At 36.8% G+C, this 25,971-nt stretch overlaps 1 protein-coding gene across 4 annotated transcripts in view; it reads right to left on the reverse strand.

The window, feature by feature from the left end:
* Positions 1-5,667: 5,667 nt before the first annotated feature.
* TRUB1 (TruB pseudouridine synthase family member 1) overlaps positions 5,668-25,971 on the reverse strand; it is a 37,817-nt gene continuing 17,513 nt past the window's right edge. Inside the window, exons 4-10 of one of the 4 annotated variants that reach the window (XR_003972879.1) lie at positions 23,725-23,806; positions 12,911-12,983; positions 11,408-11,547; positions 9,285-9,341; positions 9,011-9,081; positions 8,725-8,919; positions 8,440-8,525 (exon numbers count right to left, since the gene is read on the reverse strand). Coding sequence is in view for 1 of the 4 variants with exons in the window: in XM_030334780.2 (XP_030190640.1) it covers positions 8,365-8,525; positions 9,285-9,341; positions 11,408-11,547; positions 12,911-12,983; positions 23,725-23,806 (513 nt within the window). In the remaining 3 variants the exon portion in view is untranslated. Of the gene's footprint in view, positions 8,526-8,724; positions 9,156-9,284; positions 9,342-11,407; positions 11,548-12,910; positions 12,984-23,724; positions 23,807-25,971 lie in introns of all 4 variants that reach the window. The other 3 variants (XR_003972878.1, XR_003972880.1, XM_030334780.2) reach the window with 3 other exon arrangements.

Genomic DNA, 25,971 nt, shown 5'->3' on the forward strand with positions numbered 1-25,971 from the left:
AACATCATTAGCACTTTTTGGCAAATACCAATACTCATGGGTATCAGTATTGGACCATACTCCTCTTTTTATATGTAGGAAGTAAGTGAACTGAGTGAAAATCTCTTAAAGGCTTGGACTATATCCTCAAGACTTCTTTTGTATGCTATATATGGTTTTCCCATGCAAAAGTAGTCATGAATATTTGACAATTGACATATTTAAATTGTATAAAATAAAATCACCTATTCGTCACCTTTAGGTTCATATGGTCAATTCTGTGAACCAAAAGATTATTAATGACTTAAGATACCTGGTCTCTAAGTTCTGTTCTGACTAATGCATTAATTTGGAGTTGAGAAAAGTTACTTTTCTACGCCCTAATTTTCTCACCTATACTGGAAGAATCAAAAGTCATATGATTTCAAAGCACCTTAAACACATGAATGCTAATTTATGACATGCTCTGCCATGAGTCAATGGATCAACATATTTTCTAAGGATATAAAATTAACTACAACATTAGAGTTTTGCAACTCAGGTAAGCTCATCAAAGCAGGTAAGAGGAAAACAGCTGAAATTGTAATAAATTCTTGAGGGCCAAGAATGACAATTTAGGAATTTGGAGAGTTCCAGACAGAAAGGAAGTCTCTTTCTAGTTCTTTTCCATGGGTCTCCACTTGGTGCATGTAAGAAAGATTGAGGGCAGGGCAGGAGTCCTGAGAGAGACCCTGTGGGTAGCACACAGGCACAAAACCCACCCACTTCAGGAACCCTCCCTTATAAGAAGAAAAACCATACACTTTGAGGGGAGAAAAAAGAGGCCCAAGCAAAGATCCATTGCCTTTGGTAGAAGGGCAGAAGCAAAAGCTGCCTGACACTGCAGGAAGGGTAAAAAATGAGCTTGGCTCAGGATCATGCACTGATACAAAGTGGAGATCTGTTACTACTGGGAAAGGGCAGAATTGCTAAACAACAACAACACACACACAAACAAAAACAAAAACCAAGAAACAAAACCCCAAAAAAACCCACTCCTGAAGTCCAAGAGCACAAGACTGAGGCTGGAGTGAGAGAACCAAGAAATCCCTCCTTGAAGCCCACCGAGTAACCAGCAACAGTAGTTCACCCCTGGGAGAGGTGAAAAAGCATAGGTCACACTCCTTCTGTGGCATAGGTATGAAGGACTTGTTGAAATGTGAGCATGCAGGGAAACACTGAGAAAAATCATCCCACAGTTCATGACTCCACTAAACACAGTGGCAGCAGCTTACTCACTTCTATAGCAATTAGAAGTCTGGTACATTAATGGTAAGAATAACAACAAACCCAAACCTATTTCAACCATTGATTAGACTGCCCTAATGTCACACGCTAATGGCTGGATAGAGGATGTGTGCCCATTTCCAGATGTAAATACTATTTACCTCAGTCCACTTTATGCACAGTATTTGGCATTGAATCAAGAACTATGAAACACACACACAAGAAAAGAAAAAGACTTTGACGAAACAATCAGCAGAACTAGACTAAGGTATGACCCAGATGGTAGCACTATCAGGCAAAGACTTTAAAATAACTGTAATATGTTAATGGACTCAGTGGAAAAGGTAGACAACGTGTATGAACAGAAAGGGAATTTCGGTAGAGAGATAAAAACCAGAAAAAAAGGAACTGAATCAAAATATTAGAATTAAAAACACACTATCAGAGATGAATTTAATAGGTGTATCTATACACTGGACTGAGGAAAGAATCAGTGAACTTCAAGACAGGTCACTAGAAGTTACCCAAACTGAAATCTAAATAAAAAAAAAAAAAAAAACAAAAAAACAAAAAAACAGAGCATCCAAGAGCAGCATGCCAATCTTACTTAAATAGTTGAATATAATAATAGTTTGAGTCCCAGGAGAAAAAAGAGCATGGAGTAGAATAAATATCTGAAAAGAAAATGGCTGAGAATTTTCCAAAACTGACGAAAGAAAACAAACTAAAATGCAAGAAATTCAGAAGCCCCCAAAAGGGCAAATACAAAGAAAAATACACCTAGCTACATCAGGGTCAAACTGCTAAAAATAAAAAATAAAACCTTGTAGACAACAGAGAAACTATACAATTCAAAAGATCATTAAATGACACCATTTAAGTGCTGAATGAAAAAAATGTTAACCAACCCAGATTTATATACCCAGCAAAAATCTTTCAAAAATGAAGATGAAATAAACATTTTTCAGACAAAAGCTGAGAGAATTCATTGCTCTTAGACCTGTGCTAAAAATATATTAAAGGAATTTACTCAGAAGGAAGGAGTATGATAGCAGAAAGAAATTTGGTTCTGCATAAGAAAAATGAAGAACACCAGGACATAGATAAATATACTTTTTTTTTTTTTTTTTTTTTTTTTACAATTTTTAATTTTAAAGATAACTGTCAGACTAAGCAGTGGTCAGCAAGCTACAGTATGAGGGTAAATATATTTTATTGGAACATAATTCATTTATGTGTATTGTCTGTGGCTGCTTTCGCGCTAGTGGCAAAGGTGAATAGCTGCAAGAGAGAGAAACCATATGCCTGCAAACTCTAAAATATTTACAATTGACTTTTACAGAAAAGGTCTGCTGAACCATGGTCTAAAGAGATAAAGTAAAAACAAAGAACAAAAGCCCAACATATTACAGGGTTTATATGTTAAAGTAAGATATATGAAAACAGCACAAAAGACTGGAGATAAGAAATGGAAATATACTATTATAAGGTGTCTACATGATAGATGAGGTGGTACAATGAAGGGAATTTGTGATAAGTTGAAGACGTGTATCATAATCCTACGGTCAAACACTAAGACATCTTTTAAAAGAGGCAGAAGTAGCAAGCCAAAATTGAGATAGAATGAGTAAGATAATGGAATACTAAAAAAAATACCCAAAGCTGAAAGCTAATAAAGTGCCCATCATCAGTACAATGAATAAAGGATGGTATATTCACACAATGGAATACTAAACAATAAGGAGAATAAATAGCCTACAACCATAGGCAACCAGATGGCAGAATCTCACAAATGTAATTTTGAGCAAAAGAAGCCAGACATCAGGTGAGAATGCAAACTGGTGCAGCCACTCTGGAAAATAGTGTGGAGGGTCCTCAAAAAATTAAAAATAGAACTACCCTACAACCCACCAATTGCACTACTAGGTATTTATCCAAAGATACAGGTGTACTGTTTTGAAGGGGCACAAGCACCCCAATGTTTATAGCAGTGCTATCAGCAATAGCCAAAGTATGGAAAGAGCCCAAATGTCCATCAATGGATGAATGGATAAAGAAGATGTGGTATCTATATACAATGGAGTATTACTTGGCAAGCAAAAAGAATGAAATCTTGCCATTTGCAACAACATGGATGGAACTAGAGTGTATTATGCTAAGCAAAATAAGTCAGAGAAAGACAAATACATGACTTCACTCATATGAGGAATTTAAGATACAAAACAGATGAACGTAAGGGAAGGGAAGCAAAAATAATACAAAAACGGAGGGGGACAAAACAGAAGAAACTCTTAAATATAGAGAACAAACAGAGGGTTGCTGGAGGGGTTGTGGGAGGGGGGATGGGCTAAAATGGGTAAGGGGCATTACGGAATCTACTCCTGAAATCGTTGCACAATATGCTAACTTGGAAGTAAATTAAAAAATACATATAAAAAGCCAGACATCAGAGTATATATTGCATGCTTCTGTATATATAAAGCACAAAAGAAAATTAATAATTTATAATGTTAGAAGTGATTACCCTTGGTGGTAGGGTGGGGGTCAGTGGCTAGTGACTGGAAGAGAACTTCAGGCGGCTTCTGGTGGGCTAGTAATGTTCAGTTTCTTGATTTGGTCACTGGTTACACGTGTGTTTGCCTTGTGAAAATTCATCAGGCTATACATTTATGATATGTGCAATTTTCTGTATAGATATTTTCAGCAAAAAAAAAAATACCTATTTAAGCTGTACTTAAATATATATATTTAAACTAAAATCTGATGAAAGAACAAGACGGCACACAAGAGGGATTTTGAAAAAAAAGATATTCTAGAAATTTTCTAAAAATACAATAATCCTTAAAATGAATATATTAAGCAGTAAACTGAAATAGCAGAAGGGATTCATTACGTGCAAAAGATTCAAGAAAATTCCCCATGCTACAGCACAGAGGGCAGAGAGAGAAAATATGAAAGAGTAATTAGACACATAAAACAAAATGAGAAGATGGGACGTAAATCTAATACAACTGGATGGAAGAGATGCACTATTCAAAGTGACAAAGGAAGAGAATTTAATGAACAACACAAATTCAGGTTATGAGTTTCTGAACAGAAGAAATACACATTTATTTTGTACTCAGAAGCCTACTCTTTTAGAGATGGAAAAGTTCTTAGAGATGGATTGGTCCGCCCCTTTGTTTCAAGATAAGAAAACTGGGGCCCTGAAAGATTGATTTGCCTGGATCAAAAGCTGATTAATAGTGGAGACAGAAACTAATCTTAATGTTATATTTTAAGAGTCATGGGTAAGAACAAAATAGTAAATTCTGACTTCAACTTTCCTGCTGGTATCACCATTTATAACAGCAATCTGAAATATTCCTGTTCATCAAGAGAATTGAACTCAAGTTGAAAATATGAGGCATTATTGATTCAAATGCCATGTAGTAAGTGTTTAACAAATGATACTTAATGATTAGGCCAGGCTAGGGCTGCCCACACATACTGTAAGGAAATAGTGTCGGGACAAGTCTTCTAAAGATTTGACTACAAGGCCATCATAATGATTTCAATACATAAGCTATCTATTATATTCCTCTCTTTAAATTCTTTTCAACATTTTAGAGTGCCTCTTCAATGACATTTTCTCTATTATATACATAATGACAGAAGGTAAATTACTTTCTTCCTTTGAAATAGAACTCACAATCTAAATGAACCTCTAAGTGCCCATTTTAAGTCTGACACAAATTTCAAACTGGTCAGAGAAGTATAAAATGCACTGAAGACCTGATATATAAAGCACTATTTTTTTTTTTTACAAAATTAATCATTTCTGATGATGGATCCAGTAGCTTGTATTAATTCAAGTATTTAAGAGGAAAAGATCTAGTCAGCATAAGAAAATGTGAGCTTAGCCCTTATTCAAATTTTATGATTTTGAATTAGAAAATCTGTATTTTTAATGCTCATAAATTTCAAAATCATACATAAAATAATCCTATGACCACCTGTGATGACTTTTAAGATGAAAATATTTTTCAGAAATACAAAAAAACCTAAAGTGTAGACAGTAATTTGGTATGTTCCAGGTTGAAACATTTTCAGGAAGAAGTTCTTACAAGTAAAACAACTTTACCATGTCAGTAAATTTAGGCCTAGAACTACATAATGAAAAAAAACAAAACACTCAGTACTTAAATTCATTTTCTCCTGAGAGTCTAGTATTTATCGATGAGGTCTGGAACTTTTCAGAGCATTTTGATCAGTTTCAGCTGTGTATGAGTTAAGAATACTTTAAAGTTAAAATAATTTTAACTATTCATATATTCATATATTCATAAATCTGACCACTATAAGAGGGGAACAGTTATTAACATTCGTAAATCTAGTTAGCAAAAATGAAATGAAAATTAAAAAGACAACAGGCCACGAAAATACTTGCTACCAAGTGTTTACTGCAGAAATAATTCATACAAATGTATAAAGAAACCATTAAGACATTTACTTATATAAATGAACAAAGTATACAAAAAAGTCACCACAAAAGCAAATTAAGAGCAGTTTTGAACTCTTATACTTACTACCTTAGCAACAACATATAAAACATCCACCCAAAGCTGTAAACTTTTAATGAACGGAGATACTTAAATGGTGCCAGTGTAAAATGTTATAACTCTTTGGGAAGCAATAAGGCAAACATACGAAGAGCCATAAAAGTGTTCTTATTCTGCCAATAATCCCACTCCCAGGAATTGATCCTAGTAAAACTGAAAATAACTTCAGAGTTCAAGGATTACGATAATGGTTTAAGTAAACTGAATATGAAGTGATATGATTAAAATAATAATTATCAAAAGTAAATACAAAGAATCTCAGAACATGAAATAAAAAATAGTCGATTAGAAAATATAGGTGTCTTGGGGCGCCTGGGTGGCGCAGTCGGTTAAGCGTCCGACTTCAGCCAGGTCACGATCTCGCGGTCCGGGAGTTCGAGCCCCGCGTCGGGCTCTGGGCTGACCGCTCAGAGCCTGGAGCCTGTTTCCGATTCTGTGTCTCCCTCTTTCTCTGCCCCTCCCCCATTCATGCTCTGTCTCTCTCTGTCCCAAAAATAAATAAACGTTGAAAAAATAAAAAAAAATTAAAAAAAAAAAAAAAGAAAATATAGGTGTCTTAAGACTGTAATTATGTAAACCAAAAAAGGGTAAATGGTAATACAAAATTAAAGTTCTGAAGTCCCTGCGTCAGGATGGTGAGGATTGTGGGTAATTTTTTCTATTTGGCAAAATTTTCTTCAATGTTTTCAATATTAAGAAAAAGATATATAATCTCTACTCTTCTCCACCAGTAAATTTATACATGGCAATTTTTAAGTTGAGAAATAGAGCAGAAATGCCCCAACTGTTTCCTAAAACCTAAATTTTCCTCTATTTGGACCTTAACTGGCAATGCCTGACGACCTATCACCTGGGCCACCCCAGCAGAGGCGGACTCCACTTCTGAGTGGGACAAACTGCGGGGCACAAGATAAGTAAAGTTGTAAACCTACAAATTTGTGTGTTTGGTATTTTATGTTAATGCATTGAGATAGCAAACTCTTTTCCTTACAGTTTTGTGTGTCAGAATTACTTTTAATATTTTCATTTAAGATACCTTGCCAATGTGATAAAACGCTCCATATATAAAAAGCTATATATGCTTTATAAATTTTCGTACTGAATTTATATTCAGTTAACTACAAATAAAATCCCATGACTTTACAGATTTGAAATTTTTGGAGATTGCAAACAGGCAACTGCTTTTAAAAGAGAGGCAATCCATAAAAATCTAGAAACATCTGATTTATGAAATTTTAAACTATTCTTCCTTTAGAAACTATATTTATCTGAATAAACGAAGCAGAATTTGGACATTTCTAAAGACTGGCCACATAATATATTGCTTTCCCATAATAAAATATGAAGGACTCGTTATATGTGAAACGTACCATTTTGTGACTACATTTTCAAAATTATGTTAAAAGGGTTAGGGAACTTTCAGTAAGCTATTTGAATGAAAATGTTGGAGAATAACTTTTAAATATTTAGAGCAGAAGGGATTAGCTAGACATGTACGGCAGCTATCTCGACGTCTATAAATATAATTTGAAAGAGCAAACTAAAGAAAAAAAAAACAGTATCACAGGGATTAATGCCCTGTAGAGGTATAAATAAATACTAAAAAATAGACAAAAGAAATTTTAAACTGAAGACACATTCCTTGGCTTACTTTTTAAAAAAATTATGCTATTTAGTAACTTGGTACAGGGCGGTTGATTGTATGGATGAAATCATCAGGAAAAGATCACGTAGCTGCCAAATATAAGCCACGGGGCCCTCCTTTGCACTCATGGTAGACGTGAATTTAACTAAATATTTAGTCTTCTTACATTCTGTTAGTGGTAGCAGCAACAATTTGGTTTATTTACAAATATTTATTATAAAAGTTTATTCGTTTCCAAGAGCTAAACAAACATAGCTATTACCAGGTTAAGTACAAGTCTTGTCAAATAAATGTTAATAACTGTAAACTCCAAAATGTAAGTTAAATAATGGTCTTTCCAAACATAAGAACTTCAATATAATAGAGCCACTAGGAAGCCAAAATAAAGTCAAAGTCAAAGTTCCATTCAGTCTTGTGACACCAAAGAAACATATAGGTTGTATTTCTTTTTCTTTGATTAGAAAAAGACTCTGAGAAAGATCAAAATCAGAGGTTGATTTTCCTGAATCCAACTGAACAACATAATAACATCCTAAAACAACATTTCACAGTGAGGCAAAGAACCGAATAAGTCACTGCAAAGCTATTTATAATGTAGAGCAGATAAATTGTACACCACGGGAACTGTCAATGATGGACATTTTTCTTCATGCGAAAAAAAAAATCATGCGGGAAGAAAAAAAAAGAAACAGTTGTTCATCTCTTGCATGTAGCTTGCCATTCCGTACACAGGACTCAAATGTCAACCAAGAAATGACGACAACCCCAAGCCAATCTTAAGAGCTTAATTATATCCTCTTCTCCCTTGTCTCATTTAGGGTTATATATTCACAGCTCAAAACTGTTCATTAGACTCCTCAGGTTTTTGACTTTTTAAGGGCCAGCTCTGCCGGGGAGAAGAGACGAGCAATGTTCCAGAGACTGGGCGATGTCATCAATTGTCCACTTGTCTTCAGGAAGGGCATGCTCTTCTAGTGTAAATGGCCCCTGCTTGGTTCGGGTCAGCTCTAGGACGTTGGCACAGGAAGACAGTTCTACGGCAACAAAAGGCGAAAAGAAAATCCACAGGGTCAACGATTCAGTAGTCCACAGTCATCGTAATTTTTCAAATGACAGAACACCTTGGATTCCAACCTCTCAAAACCACCCCAAATGTAAAACTGTAATAAGCTAATCTAAGAAACAAGAGCCTTGACAAATGACGAAGTAGCAAAATGGTATTTAGTAACTCACCTTATAAACTGCTTCAAAGGCCACAAGGAACTTACACAGACTTTTCTTACTTAACCGTGAAGCAAGCCCAGGAGGGAACTATTAATCTCATCTGCAGATGAGGTAACCTGACCTGTCCGGTGCCACAACCGCCAGGAAATGGCAGGGCCAGGACTGCAACTTTCTAGCTGTTTGTAGGACTATGCCTTCCAGTTTCTAAAAAAAAATGTTACTTGCATCAATGAAAGTAACTTTTAGACGGATCCATCTTTTTATCTTATCCCATTTGAGTTAAAATCTTTCATACTTGCAATGATGTTGGCTCTTGCCTTCATTACTCCCATCTTCATTTTCTGCTCCTCTCTCTCTCTTTGTCTCCTGTTGTTACAAGCATCTCACTGCAGCTGCTGATGCTGATAATTGTATGCCATAAACCTACAATGCTTTTGAAGCTGAAGGCAGCAAGGGTACAGTTCCCTAAGGCCGGCACTCAGAGATATGAAAAATAGAAAATTCCCTCTTCCCATCAAAAGCGAGTATTACTCTCTAAATGATAATTCATAATTCATCTTTATGCTTACCTTTGCCAATGTCACTGACCAAGCTTCTGATATAAAAACCTCCTCCACATTCAACATCTGGAATGTTAACAGTGACATGGTAAATTGCTAACCTCCCATGAAATCCACTTTACATAGAAATGATGCCCCTAAACAAATGTAAAAATGCACTATGCAAACAATCGAGTGATAAAATATTTATGTGCTAAAACATAAATTATTCATCCAATAGCATATGTGTTTGTGAGATTGAAAAGTCAGAGTGTGGAGAGAGCAAACAGCAGAAACTCATGAACACATTTTTAAAAACTGGCAAGTCACACCACGTAATTCTTTTAGCCTTGTTCCTTTAATAGGTTTTAAATAGTGAGGAGTCTCAGCTTTGATATTATGAGCCGGACGTTTAAAAAAACATTTTCAGATTTTTACACCTTTTCCATTTAGTCGGTTTTAAATAGGTGGGACATCTCAGCTTCGCTATCAGAAACCGTAGATTTTTAAGATATTGTCAGATGGGTACACTCAAAAAATACAACAAAAACGCCATATCAGGGATAGTAATTATGTTTGGGAAAATATACTACATGGAGAGCTCAGTCTATGTAAATGTTCTCTTGGAAATATTCCTGAAGAAGTCATAAAATAACTAAAATTACACAATGTTCCAGAGTGACTGCATATGTAAACATCTTCACAGTAGATTATGTGCTTATTGGTTAAGAGCAGGGCTCCGGATTATTTTCATTCGTCCACAAGACATCCTGAATTTCCACACAAAGAACTACATTCCTGGTGCTTATAGTCTTATCCTACAAAGAAAGCCACTTGAGGGAATTAATCAAAACTCACTACCTGGGGATTTTCTTTTTTCTTCCCCCTCGGCTCAAGGTTGGGGACCACAGCTGAGATTAAAAAATGAGCACGAGGATCAAAATAGGTATATAATCACTCTTGCACTATATTTGACGTTGGTGAAAAGACAACTCTTTTGGCCTATTACAAAATAAGTGAACATAATAACTATTTACAACTAAATGCAATCAGAAAATTCAAGCTTCTCCTCCTTTCATAGATAATATCTACCGTGCCGACCCAGTTGCTTTGTTTTCATGGAATGAGGTATTTTTTAGTATGTTTTTCTCATTATTTGTCAAATATTTTAGAATCAGGAAACTAAAGAAGTGACTTCATTTTTTTAACTGTACAAAAACCACATTCTATAGGAACTTAATACACCTTAAATAGTATGTCAAAGCAATAGAATATAGGGAAAAAAAGGTTTTGGGAAATTATTTCTCAAGGGAATCCTAGTTAGTAGTCACTGTGAAATTAAGAAAGAGCAGGTTCAGTTTAAGGAAGCCTGAGAATTCAGAAGAACCACAGCTTTCAATTCTTCACAGCTCATAGATGTTCGTGGCTTCAGCTACTACTTTCTGCAACTAAGAGATCATCAAATTCCCAAACAATAGAGACAAACGTTTTGGTTTTTAAATTTATTTCAAATATAAATTGTAGATACATTCAAATTGATAACCTGAATTAAAATGTACCCCATGTGTAAGCAAACACTTGTGCCTTACCCATTGTCTCCATATTGTCAAGATCTTTAGCAGTAACTTGCAGGTAACAAAGAAGGGGGAGAAATAATGACTCTACCCTTAGGATTTCTTGTCCAAAAACTAAAAATGCTTTGTTTTAAAAGGACAAATTAAATTTTAAAGCTGAATGTAAACTACCAGGTACTAGCCAAAATGGCGGAACAACCATCCATAAGAGAGTAAAAACACAAGATATAAAATTTTGAAAGTGTATATCCCTTACCTACTCTTTGCCATTAGAGATCGAAGGAATGTTATTTCCAACTTTATAATATAATAGGTATATTACAATGTAGAGATATTTATATTATTATATATAAGATAATAAGAGCATTTAGAAAAGCATTTCTGAACTTCCATGTAGCTATCAGTATGTTCGTCAAATGTGTTTTCGAAAAGGTATTAACAAATCCTAACCTTACCTAAATTCAAGTTTAAAAAAATCTCCAATATCCTAGGGATCCATTAAACTACACGAAAGCAGCCGAATGCAAGATAAAAGTACATGTAACTAACTACACATGATTTCAAGTCTTTCCACCTTACCTAATGTGAAAAATGGTGGCTGGAATTTCTGAAGGGAGAGACTGTACACCGTAACTGGCCTGGCAGGTTTTGCTTCTACTATTTCACCTCTCTTCATCAAGGTTGAAAGTCTCTGTCCGTCTTTCTTTAATGCAGAATAGCTTGCAAGATGAGGGAGAGAGACAGAGAGGGCGTGAAGGAGAGAGAAAAGGTTAAGAAAGAATGAGAGAGCATAACTCCAGATTACAGCATGGAAAGAAAGGATGACGAGCGGCACTTAAATGGAAAATCTCTCTAACAGGCGGACTCCTTTTTTCCTTCCAATCTGTTCCGTGATGGTGCCAGGGATGGAATTCCTAAATATCTTTGAAGCGAAAGCTTAATCTGGTACCCAATGAGCAATGTTGTCAATTTTACCCTTCCACCTTCTCTGTGGAGGTGGTCTATACAAATGTTTGTTCACTGGTCCGGGTTCTGGGTCAAGGACACCATGACAAGGCCTCTGGTCACAATGGTCTCAACTATGTTTCCTTGAAACAATTTCCATTACAATAATATTCATTTTCACATACGAGTTGTCAAAACATTTCAAAATGCAAAGAAGCAGATAATCTACTTAACAGATCTTAGCTTTGTGTGATAAAATTTTATTAGACTATGAAATCCTTGGAACAGTCCCGGGAAGAAATTTCTAAAACTGCTCTTAAAATAAATTAAACATGCTTATATTTTATTTATAACAATAATGATCAAAAATAACATTTATCCATATCCTACAAAATTTTTAAAACTTTCATTTGAAGCAAAATTACGAAGACCCATTTCCCTGTTAGATATTTCAGCATTCTTGAAAAAAATCAAGATTTTAAAATAAAAAGTACTAAATGCTAAAAAAACTGTCAGTAACTTTGCCTGACACATAACGATACAGCCATTTTTTAAAATAAAAAGCAATTTGCTTGAAATGGTAATGTGCACAAAAAATATGGTTAAGTGGTAAATCAATATTCTTATACTTTTAATAAATTATAACTTTCATCTGTCTCATTTGTTGCTGAGAATTGTGAAGCATAAGATTCTGGGCCCACAGGAAATGATCCCGATGCCTGAACAAAAGTAGCCACTGGACTACGAATCACAGCTCTGACAGCAGCACTGGACAGGACCGGGCCCCTCGCAGCAGTTCGGGGAAAACTGACCTCTCTGCGCTCCAGACCTGCCCTGAGGCGTGTGGGTGCAAATCACAGAAGCCCATCAGCACTGGACCGGCACGGATGTCAGGCCGTGGCAGCGTCCAGGGCCAGAGGAGACGGCATCGCGCCGCCCCAGAAAGTGCCGGAAGCTCTGCAAGCTGCCTAAGTCAGGCCCACCTCTACTGGAGCAGACGCTGTGTCGGATCAAAACGTGCTTCACCGTACACAGAAGGAAGCCGTTTTGTTTGTTTGTTTGTTTTCTCATTAAAGTGATGTTAAACACTGAAAAATAAAAATTAAACATTTCTTCAAATTCAGTAAGTGAACTTACAGGGGAGGTACCTGCATTATATTCCCAGTAAATTTCTGCAGAATGCCTTCAATATCTTCTTGCGTTATTTTATCTGCCAAAAAATGAAAAAGGTAACAAACAACTACAGAATATGTGCTCTTTTCACAGCATTGAACGCTCTGAAATTTCAATTAATTTTTTTTTTAATTTTTTTAATGTTTATTTTTGAGAGAGAGACAGAGCACGAGCAGGGAAGGGGCAGAGAGAGGGGGAGACACAGAATCCGAAGCAGGCTCCAGGCTCTGAGCTGTCAGCACAGAGCCCGACGCAGCTCAAACCCACAAGCTGTGAGCTTATAAGCTGAGCCGAAGTCAGGTGCTTAACTGAGCCACTCAGGAGCCCCTCAATTAAAAATTTTCTATCAACACATATTTGTAGGCCAAATTCTACCTTGTTGAGATGAATAAAATACACATTAATGAGATAAGAGGGGGAGAAAGTCTTATACTGTCTAATATTAAGACTAAATTTCCTTTGCTTCAATTTTTTCTCCAGTAAATGACTCCATCATCTTATATGCATTTAACTGGTGCTTACTACAGCCTTTAGAAAAGCTGAGAAAAATGGCGCATTAGCTATAGAAAAGGTACCGCAGCATTAAAAAATGAGGGGATCAGAAAACAAGTAGAAAAATTCATATAAGTTTTTTTTTAAATAACAAGTATAATTGGCATACGATGCTAATATTAGCTTCAGGTGTGCAATGCAGCGATGTGACATATACATTACACAGTGCTCACCACGGCAAGTGGTAATGAGCAAAATAGGTGAAGGGTATTAAGAAATACAAGCTTCCAGTTATGAAATAAGTAAATTTCGTATCATGGTAACTTCGTATCATGACAGATGGTAAGCATTGTTGTGCACCTGAAACTAATGTAACACTGAATGTCAACTAAAAAATCAATTTGAAAGTTTAATTTAAAAGATTAAAAAAATATATGCTTAAGTTATCTAAGTTTCTCCAGGCATCAAATACTATAAATAATGTACACAGTATTGAAGATTATTTTTTTCAAGATTTAAAAAAAAAAATTTTTTTTAATGTTTATTTTTGAGAGAGAGAGAGAGAGACAGAGACAGCATGAGTGGGGGAGGGGCAGAGAGAGAGAGGGAGAACACAGAATCGGAAACAGGCTTCAGGCTCTGCGCTGTCAGCACAGAGCCCGAAGCGGGGCTCGAACCCAAGAACTGCAAGATCATGACCTGAGCTGAAGTCGGATGCTTAACGGACTGAGTCACCCAGGTGCCCCCAGCATTGAAGATTATTAAGTAGCAACCACATCAAAAACTTTACCTGCTAGTTCTACGGTGGCATAAAACTGACACACTTACATTCAGTTCTGTCCCCAAGAAAACTTGTATTTGTCTCCTTCCCTCCTTTCACTGTTTTTGGAATTTCTCTGTTCTTTTTCATCAAACACTCTTAGGAGTCTGACTTTTGCCTCAAGATAAGCCAGTGCGAAAAGACAATATACACAGCAAGGATACCATGATTATTAAGCATTTTTTAACAATGATTTTAGAAAATTTGAATGAAGACATACAAGTTTTCGGTATGTTACTTAATCATGTTTCCAGCCTTTAATACTCTTTCACACAAAATATCAACTGTCTTAACTATAAAATATTATTACTATATTAAAGTATAGTTCTATAATTTTAACAAATGAAAACTATAACACATTGAAACTCAGTATTTGGGATTTTCGTATTTATAGATGACTATGTATATTTCATATTCAATAATTATAGAAATAGTCTATAACTTGTTTAGGTCACAGTCAATGGAAAGAAATTACAGCACTTCTTTTTCACTTTGTAGGACGTTTATTTCAACTTTTTATTCTAATACATAGTTACATTTGATTTTACGAAATAACATTAAGCAAAACCTAATTAATGTGCCTTGAATTATCACTGTATCACCGGAAAAAAAATTAAACAACAGCATGGAATACTGTGTCCAGGTTTCAATATCAACACAGCGAGACAGTCTTAACCTCGGTGTGACCTTGAGTCTCAAGTTAAACAAAAGACCAGAATCTACTAGACTCACACAGAGAAGAGCCACAGAACTCAAAAGAATTTCTCCAACACCTAACAGTCCAAAAAGACAGTTCTCAGATGGGTATTCTGTTCATACTGTTTTTCACACAGATGTAGCTCATGATAGGATAAGGATTTTTCCATGAGAAATTTTTGCTCTACCGCAACATTAAAACAATTACTGGTGCCACCTTAGTGATGCAACGCTTTCAAATCTAGGCGGCCAATGCTACCACCAAGCACGGCTGCTGAAGAAAGGTCACTGCTGATACCACTGCAGAGCAATTGCAACGTACTGTTAAGTTCATGGCTTAGCCACACATCTTCAAAATAAGACTAAATGAAACTGAAACGGCTCTCTACTTCTGCTAGGCTGGCCTCTTTCCTAACATTCCTCTGAATGTATACTCCTTTTCCTGCTTCAGTTGTTGTCTTTTACTCATACTCCCCAACATAAGATGACAAGACGTGTTCTTTGTCATTACTTCTGCCAGGGTCTCTTTCTCTGACTTAACATCTCAGGCATTTAAGGTTTGTGCTGTTCATTCTGCAATTAACCATACACAATTTGTAAATGTTACCTACTATACATAGGCAGGTATTATGTCACCAATTAAATTCCAAGGCCCTTAAAGGCAAAGGCAGCTTTTCTTCTTATATAAGGTACACAATTACAGTGGCACTCAAGACATTCTTGCTGAATCAGCCGAGGAATAATAGAATCTCCAGGTCAAAAGGACATTTAAAAGTCACCCAGGCCAATGATTCTTCTGAAGTTTGAATCACCAGACAGAAGGTCTATGCAGCAAGTTGTTTTACAATAAAGGTGAATATACTATTTTAGAATAAAATGAGTATTTTTTTATCATATGATTATTATGTTCACTACGTATGTAGTGAAGCATGCTGGCTATCTCTAAATCTTGCCATTAGTCCAATCCAAATAATAATTATTAAGAATAAAGACTCTACCTCCAAAGGATTTAAAAAGAAATGGAGAATAAAATCTCTAAAGCAATTATATCCAATAACTATCCAAGAAATACATTTGGTAAAAGAAGATGGGTATGATAAAAGTGTCCTAGGACTTGGGTAATTATTCTTTGTTTAGAATCATCAATGTGCCAGCAGTATTCATTTGAAATTAATATATTTTTTTTAATGTTTATTTTTGAGAGAGATACAGAGCATGAGCAGGAGAGGGGCAGAGAGAGAGAGGGAGACACTGAATCCGAAGCAGGCACCAGGCTCTGAGCTGTCAGCACAGAGCCTGAAGCAGGGCTCAAACTCACAAACTGTGAGATCATGACTTGAGCTGATGTCCGACACTTAATCAACTGAGCCACTTACGTACCCCTGAAATTAATATTTTTAATTTTTTTTTTGAGAGAGAGATAGTGAGCAAGTGGGGGAGGGGCAGAGAGAGAATCCCAAGCAGGCTCCACGCTGGGCATGAAGCCCCATGTGGGGCTTGATCCCACCATTGTGAGATCATGATCATGAGCCAATATCAAGAGTCAGACACTTAAACAACCTAGCCACCCAGGTGCCCCTGAAATTAATTTTAAAAAGTCATTCTCAGAAAATTAATATATGTGAGATCATATCACATATTATTTGCTTAAAATCTGTTGACTCTACCCGTGAACTTACAACATAATAGTCGATACTTAGCTGAACTATGGATTTAAAAACAATATTCAACCATGACAGAGTAACTGTTACTGGATAAGTCCTACCACTATAAACTGTTTAATTGGGAAAATACATAATACACAATTGTTTTCAAACCTTAGACAACAGACAGCTGGGACTATCATCCCTGAGAGAAGAGAAAGAAACAGGCAGGGCCTTTCTGAGGATCACTTGTTTTGCTTGGAGGTACTTTCTGAACTGTGATGTAAGGAAGGGAATCCCAAAAGAGCACTGTAATCTTGCTACTGGAGGCAGCTAGACAGACCTGAGCAGGAGGGGAGAAAGGGGGATGGCAGGTAGGAAACTGCCAGGGACTACCCAGTCTCCGCCCAGACACCGCATCATCTCGCGTAGACCAAGCTCTTTTGCTACCTTTCTGGAGTGTACTCTCCCTTTGCTAAATAAAACCTTTGTTTAATTCTCTACAGAGTCTCTCGACTGAATTCTTTCCTTCAAGAAGACAAGAACCAAGGAATTTTACAATCCACCAGCCAGTAACAATCTCACTGAATAAAAATCAGAATTTGGGGAAGCAGCAGCAGCTGGAATTTGGGAGAACCAAACAGAGAAGGAGATGTCTACAGGGGTCCACTTGAGCCCAGCTCAATTCCAAGCTGCACATAAGACAGACGCCAGAAAATTAACCAAAGAACTGCCACCAAAGCTCTTGCAAGCTCTTACAAGGTTGGATGAATTCCAACCATCCAGAAGGAAGAAACTTGGCTGAACACACAGGGAATGTGACAGGGACCCCAGAGAAGCCGTGTCTGAGGAGTAGAACTAATGGAGACCTGGAAAAATGTACTTTAGATCCACACTAACAAGGAATCTATACAAAAGTGACTCAAATTAGTGAGGTTAGCAAGGGCAAATGACATAAGACCAATATTTAAAAATTAACTCCATTTCTCTATACTAAGAATGAACTATCAGGGGCACCTGGGTGGCTCAGTCGGTTGGGCGGCCGACTTCGGCTCAGGTCATGATCTCGCGGTCCGTGAGTTCGAGCCCCGCGTCGGGCTCTGTGCTGACAGCTCAGAGCCTGGAGCCTGTTTCAGATTCTGTGTCTCCCTCTCGCTGACCCTCCCCTGTTCATCCTCTGTCTCTCTCTGTCTCAAAAATAAATAAAACGTTAAATAAAAATTAAAAAAAAAATGAACTATCACAAACTGAAATTTTTAAAATTCAACTTATAATAGCATTCAAAAATATGGAGTATTTAGGGATTTGATATACAAAAGAAGTGAAAGATCTACCTACTAAAAACTACAAAAATATGTCTGATATCATTTCAAAATAAAAAGTTCATAAAGGAATGTTATAAACAACTCTATACCAATAAGTTTGAAAATTTAGGTGAAATGGACAAATTCCTAGGGAAAACATTATCTAGAATGACACAAGAAATAAAAAAATACTAAATTTTATATTTAGAAAAGAAATCCAATCCATGATTAAAACCTTCCTAACAAAGAAAACCCCAGATGTCTACCAATAAAATCTACTAAACGTTTGAAAAAGAAATGATGCCAACCTTACACAAATTCTAGAGAATAAGAGAATACCACCCCCCCCCCCCAACCTATTTTATGAAGTCAGCATAACTGATATTAAAACCAGTCAAGGACATTAACAGGAAGGAAAAACAGAAGGTAATCTCATTCATAGACAAAAATGCAAAAATCCTAAACTAAATATTAGCAAACTAAATCCAACAATTTATATAAAGGATAACAGATCATGATCAATTTGGGCTTACTCTAGAAATGTAAAGTTAGTTTAATATTTGAGTAAGGAGAAAAATCAACAGCTAAAGAAAAAGTATTTGATAAAATTCAATGTGTGCTCATGATATAAAAAATAAATAAATAAAACAGTTGGGGTGCCTAACTGGCTCAGTCAGCAGAGCATGTGACTCTTGATCTCAGGATTGTTGAGTTCAGGCCTCACACTGGACATAGAGCTTATTTAAAACAAACAGAAGCACCTGGGTGGCTCAGTCGGATAAGCATCCGACTTCGGCTCAGGTCATAATCTCATGATTGGTGGGTTCGATCCCCACGTCCAGCTCTGTGCTGAGAAAGCCTAGAGCCTGCTCGGAGCCTAGAGCCTGCTTTGGATTCTGTGTCTCCCTCTCTCTCTGCCCTTCCCCCTCTGGAGCTCTAGCTCTCTCTCTCAAAAATAAATAAACCCTTAAAAAAACTGTTTAAATAAAAAATAAACAAAAAACAGTAAGTTGGGTACAGAAAGCAACTTTCTTACTTTGAGAAGAAAGCTACAAAAAACCTATAGGGAAAATCTATAAAAAAATCAGATAGACTTGCTCTTTCAGATATCAAGATCTAGTCTAAAACCATAGTAATTAAGATAGTTCAGTGTTAGCACAAGAATAGACAGACCCGTGTGACAAAATGGATTCCAAACAAACCCATTATCTATAAAGTGCGTGACGGTGACCAAAGAGGCAATGCAGTAGGGAAAAGTGCTGGGCCATACCGGAATATGCATACAAGAGGGGGGAAAAAAGGTGGATTATAGATGTAATGTGAAAGGCGAAACAATAAAGCTTCTGGAATACAGAAAAATATCTTCATGCTTTTGGGGGAGGATTTTTTGGTTTTTTTAAAGTGGGTACCAAAAGGACAAGACTAATCACAAAGGGAAAGACTTAATAAAGTAAACTAAACTTAAGCTAAAAACTTCTGTTTTCCATGACACAATCAAGAGAGGTAGAAAATATGCCACAGGGTAGGAAAAACACACGTAACAAAAGAAGAACACATACCCAGCGTATACAAAGATCTCATACAAATTACAATTTTTAAAAAGGCAACTCAATACAGAAAGAAAAAAAAAAAAACCCCAAAAAGCAAATGGGCAAGAGACCTGAACAATACACAAAAGAATATGGCTAAGAAGCCAAAACACATGATAAAGTGCTGAATCCCATTAGTAATCAAATTAATACCACAATGAAATAAAACTACACACTCATCAGAATGGCCAACATTAAAAACACTGTTAATGCCATGTGTTGCCCAGGATGTAGAGCAAGTGAAACTCCATTTATTGGTGGTAAAAATCCAAAGTTACACAATTACTTTGAAAATTGTTGATAATTTCCAGTACAGGAGGATTGCCCTATGACCCAGCAATTCCACTTGGGTATATTTCCAAGAGAAATGAGTACGAGTCCACCAACAAACAGGTACAAAATACACATAGCAGCTTTATTCATAAAGTCCAAATGTCAACAGAAAAATGTTATATATGGAATGCGGCTCGAAAGGAGTTTCTAGGAATCTTCTATTTCTTGACTGGTAGCTGCATTGAGGTTTGCTTCGTGATAGTTCACTGAGCTGTAAATTTAAGTTTCACTCACTTTTCTTTATTTGTGTAATATTTTGTAATAAAAAGGTTTAAATACAAACAAAAGGCACCACAAGATGACTGATACCTATCTACACAGCAGCCGTACTAGAGCATGTGCCCTAGTTGTTTAAATTGCAATCTGAGATCCAATTCAAGTCCTCAGCTTCCTCCAGGAAGTGTGGGCAGCAAACCACAGTCCGAGAGGAGCCACTCCCATGAGATACATTAGCTACACCCACTGGAAAAGACCTTGTAACATCCTATCTTGGGACCTAGGGGTTGCAGTGTTTAGAACAGAGGATTAGCATGAGATACCACTTTCCTTTCACCTTTCTTGCCTCCCAATAGAAAAGCCACAAGAGAGAGAAACCTATTCTTCTCACAGGAGCAGTCAGGCCTTCCCAGAAGCTTGGCTCACATCTAAGATAGCCTGGGAAGCCATGGTCCTCACGCCCTGAGCTCACTGAAGAGCAGATCAACACAATGAAGCCAAGTGTCCTCAGGCCCGCAATTGTGCCCAAGACTCAATACCTGGATGGGGATAAGAAAAGAGCAGCACAAGGCAGGAGGATGCTCTGCCTTTTGTGCGACTCGGCTGCCGTCTTGCCGTCCTCTATTGCCTGCCTTATTTATCCGTACACTGTGCTTTATTCTATATGCCACACGTTGTCCTAGACACCAAGAATATAGTGAGGACCAAAAGAGATAGGTCTCAGCCCCACAGTTTCGGGATTAACACGCAAATGTGTATTTACAAACAGTCAAAAGCTATTTAGGGATAAAGGAAGGTGCGTGAAAGAACAGAAGGGCCCTATTATTAATATGGTTTGAGCTTTGAGTCTACTGAGCCACACTTGTTTTCTTATTCTTCTGAGCGAACTTTCAGGTATCTGAAACAACAGCTAAAAATAGCATTTGTCTAGATAGAACAAAAATGACTTAAGAGCATTCATTTGCCATTTACTGCATACTGCCTTAGTTACCTGACCTATATGTCAGCTGTTCTCAAAAGTCAATTAAAAACTGCATTTTTATTGTTACAGGGATGTGGGAGGGTGGCAACATCAGCAGCATTTAATATTCGAGGACCAGGGATGCTGGATGTCTCACAACATGCAGGACAGGTAGCACGATGAATTGTTCTGTGTACTACATAACTTCTGGACGTCTGCCAGATAGTCATGTGGGTGAAAACCTGTTTAGAATCGCCTGAGGCTAGAATCTAAGACCATTTTCCATTTAAACACAAAAGTTCTCCATAGGACACAAGTTCCTAAAGGACACAGGCTAGGTCTCATTTACCTTCCCCTTGGTACCTGTTTAAGTTTAAGAAGATGACAAACATTTGCTAATTTATTTAAATCACAAAGAAAACTCATGTCAATAAGCAAACCCGATGAGCTGTCATTTTTTCTGGGACTACAAATACTATTCAATAAACTACAGGGAGGTCTCCCTTTCAGGGCCTGAAGAAAGTTACTTAGTTTTTCCATGACTTAGTTCAACATATAATCAGATGATTTTAACAAACTAAGTTTTCTTTAAAGTAAGTAAGGTTACAAACTGCACAAAACAAAGAAGAGGTTTTTTAACTCCAAAATGCTTAAGGGCAGGAAGAAAGGGTATGTTTAAGTACAGCTAACTCTTGAACAACACAGGGGTTAGGGTTATGGAACCTGCATGAAGTAAAAAACCTATGTATAACTTCTGACTCCCCCAAAACTTAGCTACTAATAGCCTGTTGACTGAAAGCCTTGCCAATAACATAAACAAATGATTAACATACATTTTGTATATTATGTATTATATTATATATAGCTTATAGTAAGCTAGAATGTTTCGAAGGAAATCATAATGAAAACATGTACAGTACTGTATTGTATTTATTTTAAAAAGTCATTTATGGGGCGCCTGGGTGCCTCAGCTGTTTGAGCATCCAACTCTTGATTTCAGCTCAGGTCATGATCCCGAAGGATTGTGGGATTGAGCCCCACATCAGACTCTGTGCTGAGTGTGGAGCTTGCTTAAGATTCTCTCTCCCTCTATCCCGCTCTTACACTTTCTCTCTCTCTCTCTCTCTCTCTCTCTCAAATACATAAATATATATCTAGGTATGAGTGGACCCACACAAGACAAACCTGTGCTATTCAAGGGTCAACTGTATTTTCATCACCTTGGTCCTATTCTAGTATCCCCTACTCAATGAACTGCTCCATCACATGACCAGCTTTAAAACCTAGAAACCTAGGTCATGGTTGACAACGTCCTCCCCTTCACTATCCCATCCCATCAAGAAGTCTTATCAATTTTACCTTCTCACCATTTTTATGATTATATAGGTACTTTATATACTCTGGAAATCTCTGACATCATCCTATTGCCCTGTGCTTTTTTAAAAGCCTTCTGGTTGAAAATTATGGTTGGGTTTCCATTAAGTGAGGGTCTGCTATTTCCTAATAATTTCAAGGAGAATTCAACATCTGTTTCTTTAAAAAATCAACATAAATCAGTGATTTGTCTTTTGATTATGTTGCTTGATTTATCAAGTAGGATCCTAAGTTATATACAAATCTTATCAGGACAAGTGAAGCTACTATGACCAAGGAGAAGGTTGGCCTAAGTACTGGGACAATACATAATATATAGTAAGTGCATTCGACACAAAACACAGGACAGCCAATGGCTAAATTAAGAAGGGGTAACATTAAACACAAGCAGAAAACAAAACAAAAAAAACAAACCCAACACAGCAGAAAGCCTACAAATAATTCACGACTGATGACATTATAATGTAGGTGAATGGACTGTACAAAACGTCAAGGGCTGCATTACGAATAGCGATGCACTCTGAGAGTTGCTAGGAAACCTCACTTACCTATCCTTACTTAAAGGAGGAAAAGAAGGAATGGTAGAAAAATTAAGGTGGGCCCCAGTGAGTTGTGTTTTACTTCCAGAGAAATAGCTTTCCCTCTGTCATATTGTCTTATATGCTGCAAAAGCACAGGAACATAATTAGTTGTAAAGCACTAAACTTGGTGCATTTCAAAAGCTAAGAAATAACTGCAAAATAAATAAATAAGCCATGGGAAGGCACAGGTAAAATCTAACAAGATAGTCTCTCCGCTTTTTCGTTTACTAGGGAAAATGTCCTAATTCCTAGCTATAAATCGTTTTTTGGCAAGAGAATTATTTGGAAGAATTCTGAACACTAAAAGAAACTGATTATAGGAAAAGAGGCAATTATGACAAATGATAAATCTTTAGAAACAAACCCATACCAAATAAGCAACAATGTGATCAAAACTGTCAATTTTATTAACCCAAAGAAATGTACTAAAAGCTATCATAATCACTGGTAATATCAGGTAAGAGATTTATTTTTAAAACTCTGAATTGACAGGGGCACCTGGGTGGCTCAGTCAGTTAAGTGTCTGACTTCGGCTCAGGTCATGATCTCATGCTTTGTGAGTTCAAGCCCCACATCAGGCTCTGTGCTGACAGCTCAGAGCCTGGAGCCTGCTTTGGATTCTGTGTCTCTCTCTCTCTGCCCCTCCCCTGCTCACACACTGTATCTCTCTCTCTTAAAAATAAACATTAAAAAAAAAAAATTCTGGATTCACAGAAACTTTGTCTAAACGTGAACGAACAAAGAGGACTACGTTAGACGAACATCATACCGTAAGGCTTTTCTTCTGTTACTTTGCCAGTGGAATCTAGCGTGTCAGTAGCTTTCCCCAGCTCCCCAATGGCGGTGTACCTCTAGAGGAAAAGAAGAAGCAAGGGAGAAAAATAGGTCATCAGGTAAAGAAAAACTTACGCATGTCTTAAAGCTTTACACAGAATTTTACTAATCCTACCAACTTGAGACAAAATAAAGCCAAAAATAAGCGACTGCAGCTGTTTTGTTAATTTGTGACATGTGGGAAGCACTTATGTAAACTGAGGAGTGAGTGCTCACGAACTTCCCACACCAGCCCACACGACACAGAAGAGCCGGATTTTACTGACAATTATGGCTCATAAACATACGCTTGTTACAAACCAATTTCTAAGACCAGTTCTGGGAACTGGGAAGTTTTGATTCTGGAAGAAAAATTTCAGATATACCTATGAGTAGAGAGAACGGTACAATGCCGTGGCCAATGGTATGTGGCCATCAGAAGACTCAACAATTTTACCACACATACAATTAAAATTAATTTTTAAATATATCCATTTACTACTCCTTACAGGAAATACTAAGACTAATCTTAGTAACTTGGTTAGATGTTTAAACAAAAGCTAAATATGCAGAAAGTGAGCCAAACTACTACAGCAGAGCTGGTGTCCTTAATACTACATGCGTTTTCTTAATAAAGAGAAATAGCTACTTCTCAAGCTCTCTGAAAGGAAAAAAGTCACATCTAAGAACTGATCATTCACAGTTAACTGAGGACTATTTTCCTTCTCACCTCAGGGCACATTTGTATTATACACTGTTTATACTACTTTCTTTTGGTCAAATTCAAGTTTTATTTGGAACAGCTCATGAAGCAGTGAGAAAAATGCCAGGAATATAATTCCCACTGAAAAGATTCTGTAGTTATGTGGACGACTGTTTAAAGAGGAAGCTCAAAGTACTTTGTAGAAATATAAGTTTATTAATGACAAGTTTATTATGTTAGCAAAGGAACCAGAGACAAAAATGAGAAAAATATTAGAACTTCAAATTCCCACGAACAAGCATTTTATACCAGTCCAAGCTGCCCGTGGATGAAATCGCCTTCTATTACATAGCTCAAAATAATTTTTTCAAACAATGTAATATAGGGGGAATGTTCTAATGCATTTGAATTAACTTTTTAAAAATTTCAAAGAAAGACAAATACCCTGTGATTTCACTCATATGTGAAAACAAAACAAATAAACACAGGGGGAAAAAAAGAGACAAACTAAAAAACAGACTCTTAAATACAGAGAACAAACTGGTGGTTACCAGAGGGAAGGTGGGGGCGGGTATGGGAGAAACAGATAAAGGGCATCAAGAGTACATTTATCATGATGAGCAGAGAGATGTACAGAATTGTTGAATCACTGTGTTGTATACCTGAAACTAATATAACACTGGATGCTAACCACACTAGAATTAAAATAAAATTTTAAAAGTTCAAAAAAAATTTTTCATTAGTATCGACAAAAATTAGTTTCTTGTAACTAAACAAACAGTCTCATCACCCGAGATGCTCCACTCCTGCTTCCATATTTTGCAACAGTAAACCTGGATTAAGCAAACCATGGAGAGAAGTATATACAGCAGGGTGAATGGGAAGAGTGTGGACTCAAAGGGTTGAATCCTGATGCCATCACAAAAAGTAGATTAAGTGAGCCTTTCATGCTGGAGCCTTGTTTTCCTGATCTTAGAATGGAGATGATAACAGTACCTCAGGAGGGCCGAGTTTAGAACAGTACCTGGCCACAGTAAGCAACAGAAAACAATACTATTATCATCATTATTATTTAAAAAAAGAAAAAGAGCGAGAGATACAAAATGATTCACAGTAACAGTGGTTTGAGTGACTCATCTGGTTACAGTGAGTTCCCATAAGAAACAGGAAAGCAAGAAAATGCTCTGATTTTTGCCTTAATCATCTGGTTGCATAAGAAAAACAGTGCAATCTATATACATCACTAGAAATCATCGCTGTTTTCTGGTTTTCCTTGAACCTTGAAACTTTTTGCATTATTCTATGTAACAAGTTTTAACCAGGCACCTTTTAATTCTGGAACATGCTTTCCAAGCGTGCAATGCTCATCCTAGTCTCTGAGCTCCAGGGGTGCTTGGCACATGCAATTTCCCTAGCCTTGAGCTTCCTCTCTTCTCCAGCAATCAAACCCTAAACCCTGTTATCTTTCAAAGCCACTCTATTAATTTATCTCAACTTCCA

Source organism: Lynx canadensis, chromosome D2, assembly GCF_007474595.2.
Source record: "Lynx canadensis isolate LIC74 chromosome D2, mLynCan4.pri.v2, whole genome shotgun sequence".
NCBI lineage: Eukaryota > Metazoa > Chordata > Mammalia > Carnivora > Felidae > Lynx > Lynx canadensis.